This window comes from Catharus ustulatus, chromosome 25 (assembly GCF_009819885.2).
Source record: "Catharus ustulatus isolate bCatUst1 chromosome 25, bCatUst1.pri.v2, whole genome shotgun sequence".
NCBI lineage: Eukaryota > Metazoa > Chordata > Aves > Passeriformes > Turdidae > Catharus > Catharus ustulatus.
In genome coordinates, this window is record NC_046245.1 from 1,809,865 (window position 1) to 1,825,411 (window position 15,547).

General features: G+C 54.7%; 2 protein-coding genes across 2 annotated transcripts; one reads left to right on the plus strand and one right to left on the minus strand.

The window, feature by feature from the left end:
- Nucleotides 1-2,498: 2,498 nt before the first annotated feature.
- RHEX (regulator of hemoglobinization and erythroid cell expansion) lies at nt 2,499-4,948 on the minus strand. The gene is made up of 5 exons (XM_042779970.1): nt 4,872-4,948; nt 4,322-4,410; nt 3,595-3,708; nt 3,216-3,274; nt 2,499-2,751 (listed from the first exon to the last, which is right to left on the minus strand). Exons 1-5 carry the CDS (start codon nt 4,886-4,888, stop codon nt 2,545-2,547), a joined length of 486 nt encoding a protein of 161 aa, XP_042635904.1. The 5' UTR covers nt 4,889-4,948; the 3' UTR covers nt 2,499-2,544.
- Nucleotides 4,949-11,708: 6,760 nt separating this feature from the next.
- Nucleotides 11,709-13,953, plus strand: CTSE (cathepsin E). Its single transcript, XM_033080227.1, has 7 exons — nt 11,709-11,826; nt 12,338-12,456; nt 12,549-12,748; nt 12,968-13,090; nt 13,176-13,317; nt 13,409-13,507; nt 13,696-13,953. The coding sequence occupies exons 1-7, from the start codon at nt 11,709-11,711 to the stop codon at nt 13,858-13,860; spliced, it is 966 nt and encodes a 321-aa protein (XP_032936118.1). The 3' UTR covers nt 13,861-13,953.
- The last annotated feature ends 1,594 nt before the right edge of the window (nt 13,954-15,547 follow it).

The following is a 15,547-nucleotide window of genomic DNA, read 5'->3' on the forward strand; positions in this document are numbered from 1 at the left end:
GGATGTGGCCCCGCCAGATGTGGCCCCGCCAGATGTGGCGCCGCCCGCTCTGTCGCTGCAGAGCACCGCTCTCCCCACCTGGTGGCACCGCGTTTTGCAGAAATCCGGTTCTTTAGTCCCCAAAGCGTGGCTGTCCGCCCTGTCCTCGCTGTCGCACACGCCGCGTGTGCTGTGACCGCCCGGGGATGGACAGAGCCCCTCCGGCCGCTGCCTGACCACAGCAGCCACCCACCTCGTGTTCAGGGGAACTTCTGGCTGCTCTCCTCCGGGAACTGGGACCCTGAGTCGTTTGAGGCATGGGATCCTGAATCATCCGGGAACAGGGGATGCTGAATCCTTCAGGAAGAGACCCTGAATCCTTCAGGAACAGGGGATGCTGCATCTTCTGGGAACAGGGGACCCTGAATCCTTCAGGAAGGGACCTTGAATCCTTCAGGAAGGGACCCTGAATCCTTCAGGAACAGGGGACGCTGAATCCTTCGGGAACGGGGGACCCTAAATCCTTTAGGATCAGGGGATGCTGAATCCTTCAGGAAGTGACCCTGCATACTTCAGGACCAGGGGACCCTGCATCCTTTGGGACCAGGGGATCCTGAATCCCTTGGGACCAGGGGACCCTGTTTCCTTTGGGAACAGGAGACCCTGAATTCTCCAGGAACAGGAGATCCTGCATCCTTCGGGAACAGGGGATCCTGAATCCTTTGGGACCAGGGGATCCTGCATCCTTTGTGAACAGGGGATGCTGCATCCACAAAACCCTCCTGCAGGGACTCGAGTTTTGTGTTCCCAGCTGCTGCCAGCAAAGCAGCCGGAGCGCAGCAGGCGGCAACGCGGCTCCATCTGCTCCAGAGCTCGCTGCTGCTCACTCCTCTCACTCCCTCCTCCCCTCGGGGCTCCTCTGGCCTGGAAGTGCCCCCCTGCCACCTCCCCCGGCCCCCCGTGCTGGGCACAGCTGTCCTGCACCGTGCTGTGCCCGCTGGAGCACCCCAAATTCGGCTCTGGCACCCCCAGGAGCTGCTGGAGCAGCCCTGGCCCTGCTCCAGCCCAGCTGGGCACCTCCGTGCCCTCATCAGCTTCTCCCCCAGCCCCACCCCGTGTTCAGCATCTGCTGCAGAGCTGCTCTCACCCTGCTGCTGCTGCTTTGGGCTGCTTTTGCAGGGATCAGGGCCCCAAAACCACCCAGGGCTCGGGGAGCAGGGAACTTGGGGAGCAGGGAACTCAGCTCCCCTGCATCCCAGCCTGGCCCCTGCCCTGCTGCCAGGACTGTTCTGTGCAGGAATAAATCCTGGATGAGGCTGGAAAGAGCATCCATGAGCTCTGGCAGTCGAGCTCAAGAGCAGCTGAGGGTGTCCCAGCGAAGGTTCCAAATTCCCTGCGAGCCACGGGCATTATTCCTTCCACTACCACAGGCTAAGGCTGTAAAAATAAGACATTAAGAGTAAAATATTTTGAAATCTTCAATATTTTCACTTTTTACTTGCCAGGCATTTGAATCAGATTTCTCAGAAGCTTCCACTCACTGGTTTTGGCCTCAGCTCCAGTTCCATAATCAGACCTCTCCTGGGTTTTCCAGCATTGCCCAGGAATTGTTGGGGTTTTAGGGATGTTTTCCTTTGAGTTGGGCCAGATCTGCACCACAAGGTCATGAAACCAGGAGTGCCTGACTCCCCCTGCCACTGATCGATCCCAAATCAATAATCTCCCAACCTTTCATTAAATCACAGCGTTGCTGAGCCCGTTTAAAACACACTTGGGGCAGCTCCAGCCCTGAGCAAGGGGGGCTGTGCTGGGAGGAGCAGCTCCATCCCCTCACACAGCTCCCACCATTCCCATTCCCAGCCACTTTGGAAGTTTATTTCTGGAAAAATTCTGAAGTAACAAAATGCAGAGTGAGGAGCCCAGGCGGGGAGAGACCGACCCCAGCACCTGGAGTGGGGACAAAGTGGGGAAAGCAAAAGGGGAGGGAAAAGCCAGTGAAAAATCTGAATTTAAAGGGATTTTATGAGGCTGATGAGCAAAGAGAGGAGCAGTGAGAGGAGCTGCCAGCTCGGTGGGGATTTTGAGGATCACTGCATCACTGCCCACTGTGAGAGGCGAGGGGGGGAAGTTTCTTTTGCTTTCAGGGAATGAGGGAAGAAGAGCCGTGACACAGAAGTGCAGAGCTGGTGGCAGCCGGGCTGGGAGGAGCCTGCCCCACCCGCAGCCCTGCAGAACAGTGCTGCCTTTAAGGACAACGCCGAGAAAACTGTGCCTGAGGGTCGGGGTGGTACCAGCGGTGCTGCCTGTGCCAGGCAGTGCCCAGGGGAAGGGGACAGTGCCCAGGGGAAGGGGACAGTGCCAGCTGTGCAGCTGCTGGGGGCTCTGGGCACCTCTGAGCAGCTTCACCCTGGTGTGACAGCTTCACATCGGTGCCACAGCCTCACATCAGTGCCACAGCTTCATCTCAGTGTCACAGCTTCACATCAGTGTCACAGCCTCACATCAGTGTCACAGCCTCACATCAGTGTCACAGCCTCACATCAGTGTCACAGCTTCATCTCAGTGTCACAGCTTCACCTCGGTGTACTCCACACCCTTGGATGCCCTGGGGCTGGAGAAGGGCCAGAAATTCATTTTCTTCCTCTTTGGGTCCACGTTGACGTAATCCACGCCAGTCTTGACGTTCTCGTAGTCCTGGGCAGAGCCTGGCTCGTGGCTTTTCCCTGGGAACACCAGGGATGTGTAATGGATGTCTTCCCTTGAGCCAGGGCCCTGCAGGAGCAAAATGAACCCCAGGTCAGCCCCAGCACCCAGCCTCGAGCCCATGAACCAATTCAGGCAGCCATGGGTTGGGTTGGGTTGGGTTGGAAGGGACTTTTAATCCCATCCCATCCTCCTGCCATGGCAGGGACACTTCCCGCTATCCCAGACTGCTCCAACCTGGCCTTGGACATTCCCAAGGATCCAGGAACAGCCACAGCTCCCTGTGCCGGCCCTGCCCACCCTCAGAGAGAAGATTTTGTTTCCTAATTTTCCTAAAGTGCCCAGGGATGCTTCTCTCTGAGTGGGGGTATGCTGGAACACTGCATGTGACAGAGATAACAACCACCCCAGCCATAATTCCATAATTATTTGTGGAATTTCAGTGTGGTTTGATGGATTTGCCCCTCCTGAGCTGCTCTGAGGGTCTCAAGCTGGACACCCAGGTGGGCTGGGGATGTTTTTGCCCGTGGTACCTGAGGGCAGGAAGGGCTGTCCGAGTCCTCTGAGGTGTCTGAAGATGTGTCACTGCTCCCTTAAAAACAGGAAACATTCACCACCCCAGCACTTCCCAGAGGGTAAAGGGCAGAAAGGATCGAGGGAGAAAAAGCAGATCAAGATCAAGGATGAAGAGAAAAAGCAGAAATGCTTAGGAGTGAAAATTCTGATCCACAAAATTTGATCCCTCCCATCCTCACTTCCCCAGGAGAAACGGGACAAGCAGAGCCCAGTGGGAAGAGGAGGCAGCTCCTGCTTGTTCCTTCACCCCACCCTGCTCCCACATCACACAAATGCCACCCCAAAATCCCCATCCCTGCGCCAGGAGCACGCCCCACTGCTGCAGGAGCCCCTCACCTGAATAGGCTGCTGATGGATTCTGTCTCCCAGGTTTTTGTGCCCCAGGTTTTTGTGTCCCAGGTTTTTGTGTCCCAGGTTTTTGTGTCCCAGGTTTTTGTGCCGTGTCCCCTCCTGGTGCCGAGGCTGGAGCTGGGCTGGGCTCAGGGCTGGGATGCTCCCCAGGGCTGTTCCTCTCCTGCATCCTGCCGGAATGCTGGGCTGGGAGCAAGAGGAGGGTGAGCCCTGGCCCTGCTGTGCCCCCCACACCCCACCCCTGCTCCCCAAATCATTATTGCTGTGCACTGCACTGCTCATAGCCATAAATCCAATTACTGAGATGATCCAGGGCCCTGCTCTCCCACCAGGAGAGGCTCCAGTGACAAATCACAGTGGCAGGGCCTCCCCTTGCAAATTTGGAATGATTTTGACCCAAAGCAGAGCTGGGCTTTGTGCAAATGTGAGCAGCAGTTTGTGTGAAAAAACTCCCTGCTAGAAATTGCAGCTTCAGCTGAATGAATGCTCTGTGAACTGGCTCTCGGTATTTTCCCAGCACTTTGCTTAAAGAGCAATAAAAGAAAATGGTTTTGAAGCAATACAAGGCTGCACAGCCCTCGGTGATGTGCACAGCCATGTCCCAGCTCACAGGCAGCCTGGAGCAGCAGCTCTGCAGCTCAGCCCTGCCCCTTTCCCATCCACACCCAGCCCCAAACCAGGAAATCTCCAGGGAAAGCCATGTTTTAATTACCAATTTTCCTGCTGAGCATGATGTAAAAGGCCAGCAAGAGGAGAGCGTGGAGCACCGAGGTGACAAATGAGGTGACAGCAGGAATCCACCTGAACGAGACAAAAACATCCAGTCCCACTGAAATCACCAAATTCTTGTCAAATCACCAAATTCTTTTCAATCCCCCACTCCTTCAAGGCACATTTCAGACTCAGGTCTGCTGGGAACTTTCACTTTTGCTTTTTGGTTTTGGGGTGATGTGCCCCACAACGCAGGGCTTGGTTTTTCAGGGATGATTTGAGCTCCTTGCTCCTCGTTTTTGGGGGTCTGTCCCCAGAAGGGTTTTTTAAAACCTGATTGCCCGGGGGGGATGTGGAGCTGGAGGGGAGACAGGCATTACAGATATGATGGAATTACAGAATAATGGAATAATGGGGTGGGTTGGGTGGGAAGGGACCTTTGAAAGTCACCCCTGCCCTGAGCAGGGACATTTCCAGGATGCTCAGAGCCCCCTCTGGGAGGGTCCCAGGGGTGCTGAGAGGGGCTCTGTGCCCCAGGGTGCTGCACTCACCACGGACACGAGCTCATCCTCCTGCTGAGGTGTCTCCAGGCTCTGGGGGGACACTCACAGAGGCAGCAGGACCTGGTGGCAACCCCAAAAAATGGTCCCATTGAGCCTCACGCTGCTCCACAACGAGCTCAGCACTTGGAAGCAGCGTTTGGATGTTGCAGATGTGAAATAAAGGTTTTTTTATTTTATCCCAGCCCTCCCCCTGTGAGAATCCCTCTGGTGCACACCCTCACAGAGCTCCCTTATCACTGAATTAATGGATTTACACACGGTCATATCTGAGACTTGTCTGGACTTCCTGGGCTCCACGGCAAGAATTGAAATTTATTCTTCTTGCTTTAATCCTCTCTCACGGTTTGGGGGTTTTAGTTTGGTTTTTTTTTTTCTTTTTCTCTTTTTAATCCACCAAAAAAAAAAAAAAAATAAAGGATAACTACAAGATGATGAAAAAAAAATCCATGGAAAAAGCAACCAAAGGAAGGTCGTGGGTTGGTGTGAGTCATGGTCCAGACAGAAATATCAGAGGCCCTCCAACACCTCTGTGTCTGAAACACCTCGGATTTAATACTGGGAGAGCTTCAATCCTGGTGAGGTTAAGAGGGTTTAAAGCAGAAAATCAGAAAACATCAATGCCTGGGCTGGGCCCCTTGGCTTGGGACTTCTGGCCATAGCACTCAAGAGGTTTATAACAAAAAATAAGGGTTAATGTTGTGAAAATAGCAGTGGGGTGTTCCTTTTGTGAGCTTTCACTTGCCAAAAAAAAGCACTTTAAATCTTCCCTGAGTGTTATCCACTCAGTATTTATAAATGGCTGATAGGAGGAGATCTTCAGCTGAGGCTTTGATACAGTGATTAAAGCAGCCATGATCATTTGATTGATAGACTGATGGATAAATTGATGGAGCAAAGGCATTATCCATCCTGTGGAGCGAATTCTTTCATTTCCTCTGTGACACATTTCTGAGCTTAATTCATCAAAAGCTTTCCTGATAACCCCCAATCTCCTGTGAATCCACTCATGCAAACAGTTTGATGCCTGCCAAGCTGAAAGTTCATTTTTTGCAGGAACTTTCCCCCTCCCTTGCTGAACAAATCTGTCCCCAAATATCCTTCTCAAAGGGCTGCCACTCTTAAAGGGCTCATTTCCTACTGAGGGGCAGGAGATGCTGCAGCAGCAGCAGATAAGGATCTGAAAAATGAGCTGTTCAAAAGGAAATTGCAAAATAAGCCCCAAATCCAACTACCAGCAGCAGAGATGGGTACGGCGAGATGGAGGCGCCGATATCAGGTGGGTATCAAAAAATCTGATTTGAGACAGCAGCCAGTGAGAACCTGGCACCAAAAGTTCTATTTTTGGGTGTCTCAGGGAACTTCTGAGAGCCTGCAGCCCCCAGGACTTGAAACTTTTCTCCAGAAAATGCTGAAATCAAGGAGCTGCTCCTCGGCCAGGCTGAGAGGGGCCGACCTGAGACATCTGCTAAAGGTGACTGAAAGCTCCAGAACGCCCCAAATTATTTTAACCCCACTTGAGCCAGGCCTAGCTGGCCCCTGGAGCTCAGGATGGCACCGAGATGTGCCCAGAGGGATTCCCAGCCCAGCTTTTCCCCCTTCTGCTCCCAGCATAGCCAGAGCGCGGTGCCCAGCGCGGATTTACCTGCGGCTCAGAGCTTTCCACACCTTCCCTTCCCCACGGCTCTGGGGCAGCTGGGGCCGTGCACCAACAGGATTTGGGGCTGTTCCAGCAGGATTTGGGGCCTTTCCAGCAGGATTTGGGGCCGTTCCAGCAGGATTCAGGGCTGTCCCAGCAGCATTTTGGGTGCTGAGCGGGGTCCGGCGGTGCCGGATGCGGTCGCGCTCTGCGTGAGCACACGAGGTTTTGTGTCACCTCCCCTCTGTGGGTGTCATTTAATCGTTTAAATCAATTGGGGTGTTTCTCTGCTGTTCTACACCCCTCCATCAAGTCTCCATCTTGCAGCAGGTTTGTCCCAAAATTCTGCTGAGCTTCCTTGGGCCGAGTGGCGCTGAGGGAGTTGCGCCCGGCCCAACTCAGCTGCCACCAAAACGAGCTCTGGGCTCTTCCATGCAAACATTTTCCACAGGGATGGGGCATTTTCCACCACCTGGCTCCAGGTCTGCCTGGGCTGGATGGGCCCTCCACTCTGGAAAATGTTCTGCAAGGTTTGGGGTGCAGGCAGCAGCCTGGCAGATCCCATCCTGACAGTTCCCAGAGGTTTGGGGTGTGCTGGGCTGGGTTCATGGGAACTGTGGGGTTTGGAGCTCTGCCCTGCAGCAGCCCAGCCTAATCCCTGGCAGAAAGGAACAAGAAATTCCCTTTTTTCTAAGTTCTCTGACTTTGAACATCTCCACCAGCCCACAGCAATCCTGTCCCAGCGATCAAACATCCCAAAGAATCCCCCTGGATTATCTAAAAGCAAAGAGAAGATCTCAAAAAAGCATCACCTACCCCTGGAGCTGCATCACAACTTCCCAAATTCCCCTTCACTGCTGGGGCTGCTCCCACCATCCAGCAGCTCCATCATCAGATGTTGGTCCTGCTCTGCTCACAGCTGCTGAGTCCCAGGTAAATATTTTGGGGTTTATTTAACTGAAACTTGCTTTTTTGTTGATTTTATTTTTTTTCAGGTGCTGCAGCTCTTTCAAGTGCTCGGTGGTGGATAAGCAGATTAACAGGTGAGAGAAGTGTCTGATAAAGGGAGGAAAAAAGGGTTTTTAGAAAACTCTGCTGGGGCACGACGTGAATCACTCAGGGCAGTGGCTGCACTAAAGGAAATGTGTAAAAAGGAACACAGATAACACATTTTCAGCCTGAGAACAGGTTTTTTTAAAGGAGGAAAATGCTTCACACAGAGCTGGTGAAAGTTATTTTTTCCACTCAAGGGGCAAAACCAATTTCTGATGCAGCTGAGGGCAGGTGTGTGGGGACAGCCCTGCCTGGCAGAGACCATTCCTTTCTCACCAGGCTGGAACATTCCAGGAGCTGGGGTCACCTTTCCTCAGTTGCTCCAGAGCTGGCCCTGCCAAGCTGAGCCACACCAAGGACTGGAAATTGAGAAACTCTTCCCTCTGCACTGCACACACTGAGGTACAGCTGGAATATGTGTGAAACAAAGCCTTTTTGACCCAATTTTTATGTGCAAATCCAGCCCAGTTGCTCCCAAAACATAAAGAGCAAGAAAAAAAAAAACCCACTCTGTTCTACTTGAAATAAAAATTTTGAAGTGCCCCTAAGAGTTGAGCTTTTCAAAAGTCGAAATAGATTTGCTTAGCTGCAAAAATTTCTAAATGAAAGGCCTGGCTTCATTACGACTTTCATCTTCCTATTTTAATGCTGAATCTGCTGCCAGGAGTTTGCAGATTATGATGATCCAATTGGGAGATCTTTTCCACAAAATCAGCTATTTCACTTAAAGGGTTTGGTGTGTCTGTGCTGCTGCTCACCCTCACGTTTATCTCCAAAGCCCAGTGACCCTTCAGGCTGGGTTTTCTGATAGGATTTTCGGGTTATAAACCATGTCTGGAACAATCCATTTGCTGTTTTCGGCTGATCTGGCACTTGCTGCAGCTGCTTTTGTTTTAGGAAGTTTCTTTCTAATCCATGAATATGTGATTAGGACAAGGAGGGAGGCTGGTACATTAAACTGCATCTCAAAAGGGGAAATAGAGAATAAATTTGTATAAAAGCCACTCAGTAAAAAAAAAACTATTTCAGCATGAGGGAATGCAGGGAATTTTCATTTGTTTTGGAGAAGCAGCTGCATTTGCCATCGGCATCAACTGTGCTGTACTCAATGTTTTCCTGCTCACATTGAGAAATATTTGATGGATTTTTTAAAAGCTTAATCTGCCCTCAGAGCTGGGGAGAAGAAGGGCCTGGCATCTCCAGGGATGGGGACACAAGATCCTGGTGACAGCAGGACGTGACTCAGTTGTCCCCGGCCACCCCTGGTACCTGTGCCTCACAGATGAGGACTTTAATTTCCTGGGCGAGGGCTTTAATGAGATAAAATTTAATTAGATAAAACAGGCTCGCTGGGACAAACAAAAAATTGAATAGCACGGTGCTAAACCCTGATAATCACGTGAGTGGGGCTCGCTGAGCAAAGCTCCCCCTTTAGCATCCCCCATGGGTTATTTTAGTGCCAAAACCACGGAAAATCAGGACAGCACAGGACAACAAAAATCAGGACAACAAAAATCAGGACAACATCCTGGGCCTGGGAGATGGTGGCTGCAGGAAAACCCTGCTTGCCCCCACTCCCTCCCCCTGTGTCTGAAGGCTTTATTTGCTCATCAGCATTTTCTATTTGCACTCGCAGAGGTTTTAATGAGACCGTCCCGGGTTGAACAAAACTCTGAGGGACGAGCCCATTAGTGCCTGGGGGCTGGCTCCCATGGAAAGCTGATCCTTCCCTTTGGAAGGGAAAGTTGAGGATTCCCCAGCCGTTCATCACCCCTAATTACTCTTTGCTTTTAAAATGAGGTCGGTGGCTGATGGCACAAACATATCCCTTTCCTGCTGGGGTTTGGGGCACATGGAGTGGGGCTGTGGGGTGAAGGAGAAGGGAAATGTTCCCCTAAAATAATTTTGGGGGGTTTCCACCAGTGGATTAGGGATTGGTGCTGGCATGGGGACCCCGTTCTGCTCCCTCCAAAATCAGCCCAACCCACCCCTGCTCAGCTCCCACAGGTCCCCCAGCGCCGTCCTCACCCAGAAAAGCAAACGTGACCCCGCTCAGCCTCGCCTGGGCCGTGGCCAATGATTCATTGTGGGTGCCCGAGCCCGGTGTTGACTCTGGCAGGGCCGATATCGAGGTTGGCACCGCGGTATAAGAGCGGCACCGCGGCGGGCACGGCTCCGAGCCACGCCATGAGGCGCCTGCTGCTGCTCGCCACGCTCTGCCTGGCCCTGGCCAGCGCCCTGAGGAGGTAAGGGGGTCCCCAGGTACAGCCTGGCTTGTCAGGGACTCAGGGATTCATTGGCAGGGCTGGGATGGATGGGTGGATGCATGGATGGGTGGATGGATGGATGGATGGTTGTGTGGATGGATGGCAGAGCTCAGCCTGGGCACCCCACACCAGGCTGTGCCGCGGTGCTGGCACCACGCTGGCATTTCTGCCTTCTCCATCCCTGGCAGCAGCAGGAGGGGTTTGCAAACGGGGCTGTGCAAGCAGGGAGGGCAGGGAAAAAACAGCCTGGATTGTCCTTGGCTCTGCTCACCCTGTCCTTCCCCTCGGTGACACCGAGCTGCCCGTCCATGCCCTGAGGTTCTGTCCTGTCGCTGCCAGGGCCTGGATGCTCGCCCTGCCAGCTCTGGCCTTGATTTCCTGTCCCCTAAAACACATCAAGAGCCCTTCTTTTGCTGTGCCTCGGCTGGAAATTGTTGCAGTGGGGGGATGTGGGCTCTGAACCTTTATTCTGCAGTGCTGAGATCCTCAGGGTGGGCACAGGGACTGCAGGGCTTGGGCAGCACTTCCATGAGTGACCAGGACCCTCAGGGTGGGCACAGGACATGGACAGAACCTCCATGAGTGACCAGAACTCTCAGGTGGACACAGATCATGGACAGAACCTCCGTGAGTGAACAGGGCTCTCAGGGTGGGCACAGGACATGGGCAGAACCTCTATGAGTGACCAGAACCCTCAGGTGGACACAGATCATGGACAGCACCCATAGGAGTGACCAGGACCCTTCTCCCTCCGCAGGGTGCCCCTGAGCCGGCGCCGCTCCCTGCGGAAGCTGCTGCGGGATCGGCATGGGGATCAGGGGCAGCTCTTGCACCTCTGGAGAGCCCAGGCAGGGCAGGACACGAGCAGCGAGGCCTGTGCTGCCTTTCTGGAGACCAACGAGCCCCTCATCAACTACCTGGATGTGAGCAGTGGGCTCTGAGGGAGGGGAGCGTTCTCAACCTGGCCAGGCAGGCCCAAACGCCTCACAAATCCCACAGGCCGCGTTCGGCCCTTCGTCCCCAGGAACGCCTCACAAATCCCACAGGCCATGTCTGAGCCTTCGTCCCCAGGAACGCCTCACAAATCCCACAGGCCGCGTCCGGCCCTTTGTCCCCAGGAACGCCTCACAAATCCCTCAGGCCGCGTCCGGCCCTTCGTCCCCAGGAACGCCTCACAAATCCCACAGGCCGCGTCTGGCCCTTTGTCCCTGGGAACGTGAGGATGGTGACAAAGGAGGGCACATCCACGGCCTCACTGCCTGCCCCTCTGTCCCTGCTGAGAGACAGATTTACCTCAAAATTCAATTACATGCTTTTCAGAGCACCCCAGGGTGGAGGGATGTCCCCTTCCCCAATTCCCCTGTCCCCAAGCCCTGCCTGCTGACGAGGGTCCTGCACCCACCACACTGCTTTTGTCCTCATTCCCTTGTTGATCCTTAAATATTTGTCTCCTTTATTCCACCTGGCACGTCAAACACTGCACCCCACCCATGCCCCTCAGAGCCCGAGGCTCTGTTTTGTTGGGATTTCTGGGTGTGCTGACCCCTCAGACCCCCAGGCTCTGTTTTGTTGGGATTTCTGAGTGTGCTGACCCCTCAGACCCCCAGGCTCTGTTTTGCTGCGATTTCTGGGTGTGCTGACCCCTCAGAGCCCCAGGCTCTGTTTTGCTGCGATTTCTGGGTGTGCTGACCCCTCAGACCCCTAGGCTCTGTTTTGTTGGGATTTCTGGGTGTGCTGACCCCTCAGACCCCTAGGCTCTGTTTTGTTGGGATTTCTGGATGTGCTGACCCCTCAGACCCTCAGGCTCAGTTTCGCTGGGATTTCTGGATGTGCTGGTGGCTCACAGGGGTCCCTGCCCCTCTTTGGCAGATGGAGTATTTTGGGCAGATCTCCATTGGGACCCCTCCCCAGAATTTCACCGTGGTGTTCGACACGGGCTCCTCCAACCTCTGGGTGCCTTCTGTCTACTGTGTCAGCAAAGCCTGCGGTGAGTGTGGACCCCCTGATCCCAAACTGGCCACAGGCCACCAGCCCCAAGGCCTTGGGGACAATTCTAACACAGGTGACAGAAATCCAGGGGTGCAAGCAGGGAGTGACAGCTCAGCAAGGGACAATTGTGGCTTTTTGGGGCTGTCAGTGATCAGCCAGCCTCAGAGAACCCAGGTTGCTGCTGTGGGACCAGAGCATCCCTGAGCAGCCTCAGGGCTGCCCAGAGCCCAGCAGGAATTGGGGAATGGGGCTGGATCCCACAGTGCCCGTGGGGCTGCTGCTGGCTGCAGCCAGTGCTCATCTCAGGACTCATTAAATGCTGCTCATCCTGCTCCCCCTAACAGCCCTTGCAGCCTTCACCACACTGAAATGGGAGAGGTTTTCTCAGCAGAGCCCCATAACCAGGAGTTTTGCTGCACCATCATTTTGCCTCACTGGGTGCTCCTGGCAGCTGTGGTCGTGCAAAAAAAAAAGAAATTTCTGGTGACAGATCTCATCTCCTTCCCCAGCTGCACACTCCAGGTTCCAGCCAACCCAGTCCAGCACCTACCAGGTGATTGGGACCCCCTTCTCCATCCAGTATGGCACTGGGAGCCTGACTGGGATCATCGGGTCTGACCAAGTAACTGTGAGTGACTTTTGGGTTGCCCTGCTCTGGATGATGTGCCTGGGACCTGCCCTGGGGCTCAGCACCCCCATGGACCCCCCTCCTCCCTGCAGGTCGAGGGTCTGACTGTGAGCAACCAGCAGTTTGCAGAGAGCATCAGTGAGCCGGGAAAAGCCTTCCTGGATGCTGAATTCGATGGGATCCTGGGGCTGGCTTATCCCTCCCTGGCCGTGGATGGGGTCACCCCTTTCTTCGACAACCTGATGGCCCAAAATCTGGTGGAGCTGCCCATTTTCTCTGTCTACATGAGCTCGTACGGACGTGGCTTTGCTCCAGCATGTCGCTCAGAGTCTGGCATTGCTTTAGGGAGCAGGAGGGGCTGCTAAAATACAAATTTTACTGGGATAATGACAGGGGTTTGGTACCAGATTGAGCGTCACAGACTTCTGGCCTTACAGCATTTGTGGGGAGAAAGTTGGGGTGAATCCATGCTAAATGGACAATAATCCCTCATGTGTCCTCCTCCCTGCAGGAACCCCGAGTCCCCCCAGGGAGGAGAGCTGCTTTTTGGGGGCTTTGACAGCTCCCACTTCACGGGCACCCTGAACTGGGTGCCGGTCACCCAGCAGGGGTACTGGCAGATCCAGCTGGACAAGTGAGTGCTGCTGGGCAGGCAGGGAGGGCAGGGCAGGGCTGGCAGAGCAGGACAAATCCCTCCTGCTCTTTCTCCCCTCTTCCAGCATCCAGCTGGGTGGGACAGTGACTTTCTGTGCCGGCGGCTGCCAGGCCATCGTGGACACCGGGACATCGCTCATCGCCGGCCCCACCAAGGAGGTCAAAGAGCTGCAAAACCTTATTGGGGCTGTGTCTGTGGATGGAGAGGTGAGACCAGGGTGGGGACAGGAGGGGACAAAGCCTTGGGGACCCTTTCCTGCTAGAAGGGACAGCCCCTGAGCCCCCAGCTGTGTTCCAGTACGCCGTGGAGTGCAGCAACCTCAACGTGATGCCCGACCTGACCTTCACCATCAACGGGCTGCCCTACACGCTCAGCGCCCAGGCTTACACCCTCGTGGTATGGCTGTGGCTCCCTCAACCCCAAATCCCAGTGCAAAGGTGGCCCAGCCCCGTGCTGGGAGCTGGCAGTGTGTCCCCAAGGGTGACAAACCCTGCTGGTTTCTGCTTTGCCACCATTCCTGGGTGTTTCCATGTGCACACCAGGCTCTTGGTTTCATCTCCAGCTTCCCACTTGTCCTTCCCCAGGAGTATGGTGATGGCATGGCCTACTGCATCAGTGGCTTCCAGGGGAACGACATCCCCCCTCCCACAGGACCCCTCTGGATTCTGGGTGATGTTTTCATCCGTCAGTTCTACTCCGTCTTCGACCGCGGCAATAACAGGGTGGGCTTGGCCCCCGCCGTCCCTTAGGGCTGTGACATCCGTGGGGCAGGAGAGGAACGGACCTTGGCAGGGCAGTGGGTGTCACCCTGTCCTCCTCAGTGTCCCCAGGGGTTTGAAGACACCCAGGGATGCAGCTGGAGAGCCCAGCAGAAGTTCAGTCCACGCCAGGACACTGTGATATAAAGATGTCTCGAGCAGCTCTGTGATCTGCTCTGCACATTCTCTCTTTCTGAATGCTGAGCCAATAAAAGCTTTAATAAACCCAAACTTCACATGCTTCTGTCAGCAGCAGCCCAGCAGAAATCCTGCACATCTCAAGGGTTACTCTGAGGGTTAAATTCTCCTTGCCCATGTCCTGGCCTCCTCCATGGCACTGCCAGGGCTGCACTCCCAGCCAGAGCTTCCCTGGGATTCCCACAGGGGCAGAAAGAAGGGGATGCATTGTCCAGGTAGAGCAGAAATCCCTGGAGGTGGCTGTGACCATCCCTGAGCTTTGTCCAGGTAGAGTAGAAATCCCTGGAGGTGGCTGTGACCATCCCTGAGCTTTGTCCAGGTAGAGCAGAAATCCCTGGAGGTGGCTGTGACCACCCCTGAGCATCCCAGGGACCTGGGAATTCCCAGTGAGCCCTGGGAATGCACATTTCCTCAGGTAACAGCTGGTGCTGCTAAACAACAAGGCAACAGGGAGACTGGAAACACCCTGGGGCTCTTTGTGTGCCACAAAACTCCTGGAGGAACCGGTGATTTCCAACGGATTTCACTTGGATTCCCTTGGGGAACTTACAACAACAAAGTGCTCGGTGGGTCCTTGAAGCAAAAAGGGCAAAGCAGCTGCTGAGCCCTGGGCTGGCTCATTGTGGGGCGCTTGGGGGCCTGTGGGGGGCTGCAGAGGGGCTACTGGGAATGGTATCCCTTTGAGTCACTGTGAGGGTCCTCAGGAGTCACCATGGGGGTCCCTGGGGGTCACCATGGGGGTCCCCAGGAGTCACCATGAGGTCCCTGGGAGCCACCATGGGGTCCCTGGGAGTCACCGTGACACACACGACTTGCTGACAGGAGTGTGACAATGCAGGAGCAGCCGTGGCTCACGAGGGATGCACCCCAAGAAAGGGAAGCACATAAAGGTTATTTTTACCCAGGCCTTTGCCCTGAAGAGAGGCCAGCAGTGCCAAGGCTGCTGCAGTGTCCATGTCCCAGCCCAGCCTGGCTGCTCCATCCTTGCCAGGGCAGAGCAGCCTTCAGGGTTGGCTCTGGGAGCTCTGGAATATTCAGATCTGTTGAAAACTCTGTGGCTGAGCCCTGTGGTTTGCAATAAAGGGAGATATCTGCCTTACCCAGAGGCACTGATTGTGCTGCTGACCAGTGTGGGCTCGCTGACGTTTCCTGTGTTGACTTCACCCCTGCTGCAGTCCCAGATAAGGTGCTGGAGCAGCTGGACAAAGGTCTCCTGTCCCTCTTCCACCTTAACCCTTAGCACACCAGCTCCCCCAACACGACAGGGGCCACCCAGTGTCCCCAAACAGCAGCTGGCAGTGAGAGCTGGCCTGGCCTGGAGCTGCCCCAGGACTGCTCTGGTGCTGTGGTTTTGTCATCTCTGAGAATTTTGTGCCCTCTTGAGAGGTTTTGGGGGGAATTGCTCAAACAATGCGAGCATCCCAATAAAGAGAGACCCTGCTGTCCCCCAGGGAGCCTGAACAGCACAGGGAACACTTGG

Coding starts and splice junctions, on each gene's coding strand:
- RHEX (XM_042779970.1), bottom strand. Junction 3,709..4,321: donor CATGCTCAGCAGGAAAATTG/GTAATTAAAACA, acceptor CCTCGGCACCAG/GAGGGGACACGGCACAAAAA. Junction 2,752..3,215: donor ACAGCCCTTCCTGCCCTCAG/GTACCACGGGCA, acceptor TTGCTCCTGCAG/GGCCCTGGCTCAAGGGAAGA.
- CTSE (XM_033080227.1), top strand. CDS start 11,709: ATGGAGTATTTTGGGCAGATCTCCATTGGGACCCCTCCCCAGAATTTC. Junction 12,457..12,548: donor TCGGGTCTGACCAAGTAACT/GTGAGTGACTTT, acceptor TCCTCCCTGCAG/GTCGAGGGTCTGACTGTGAG. Junction 12,749..12,967: donor TTCTCTGTCTACATGAGCTC/GTACGGACGTGG, acceptor TCCTCCCTGCAG/GAACCCCGAGTCCCCCCAGG.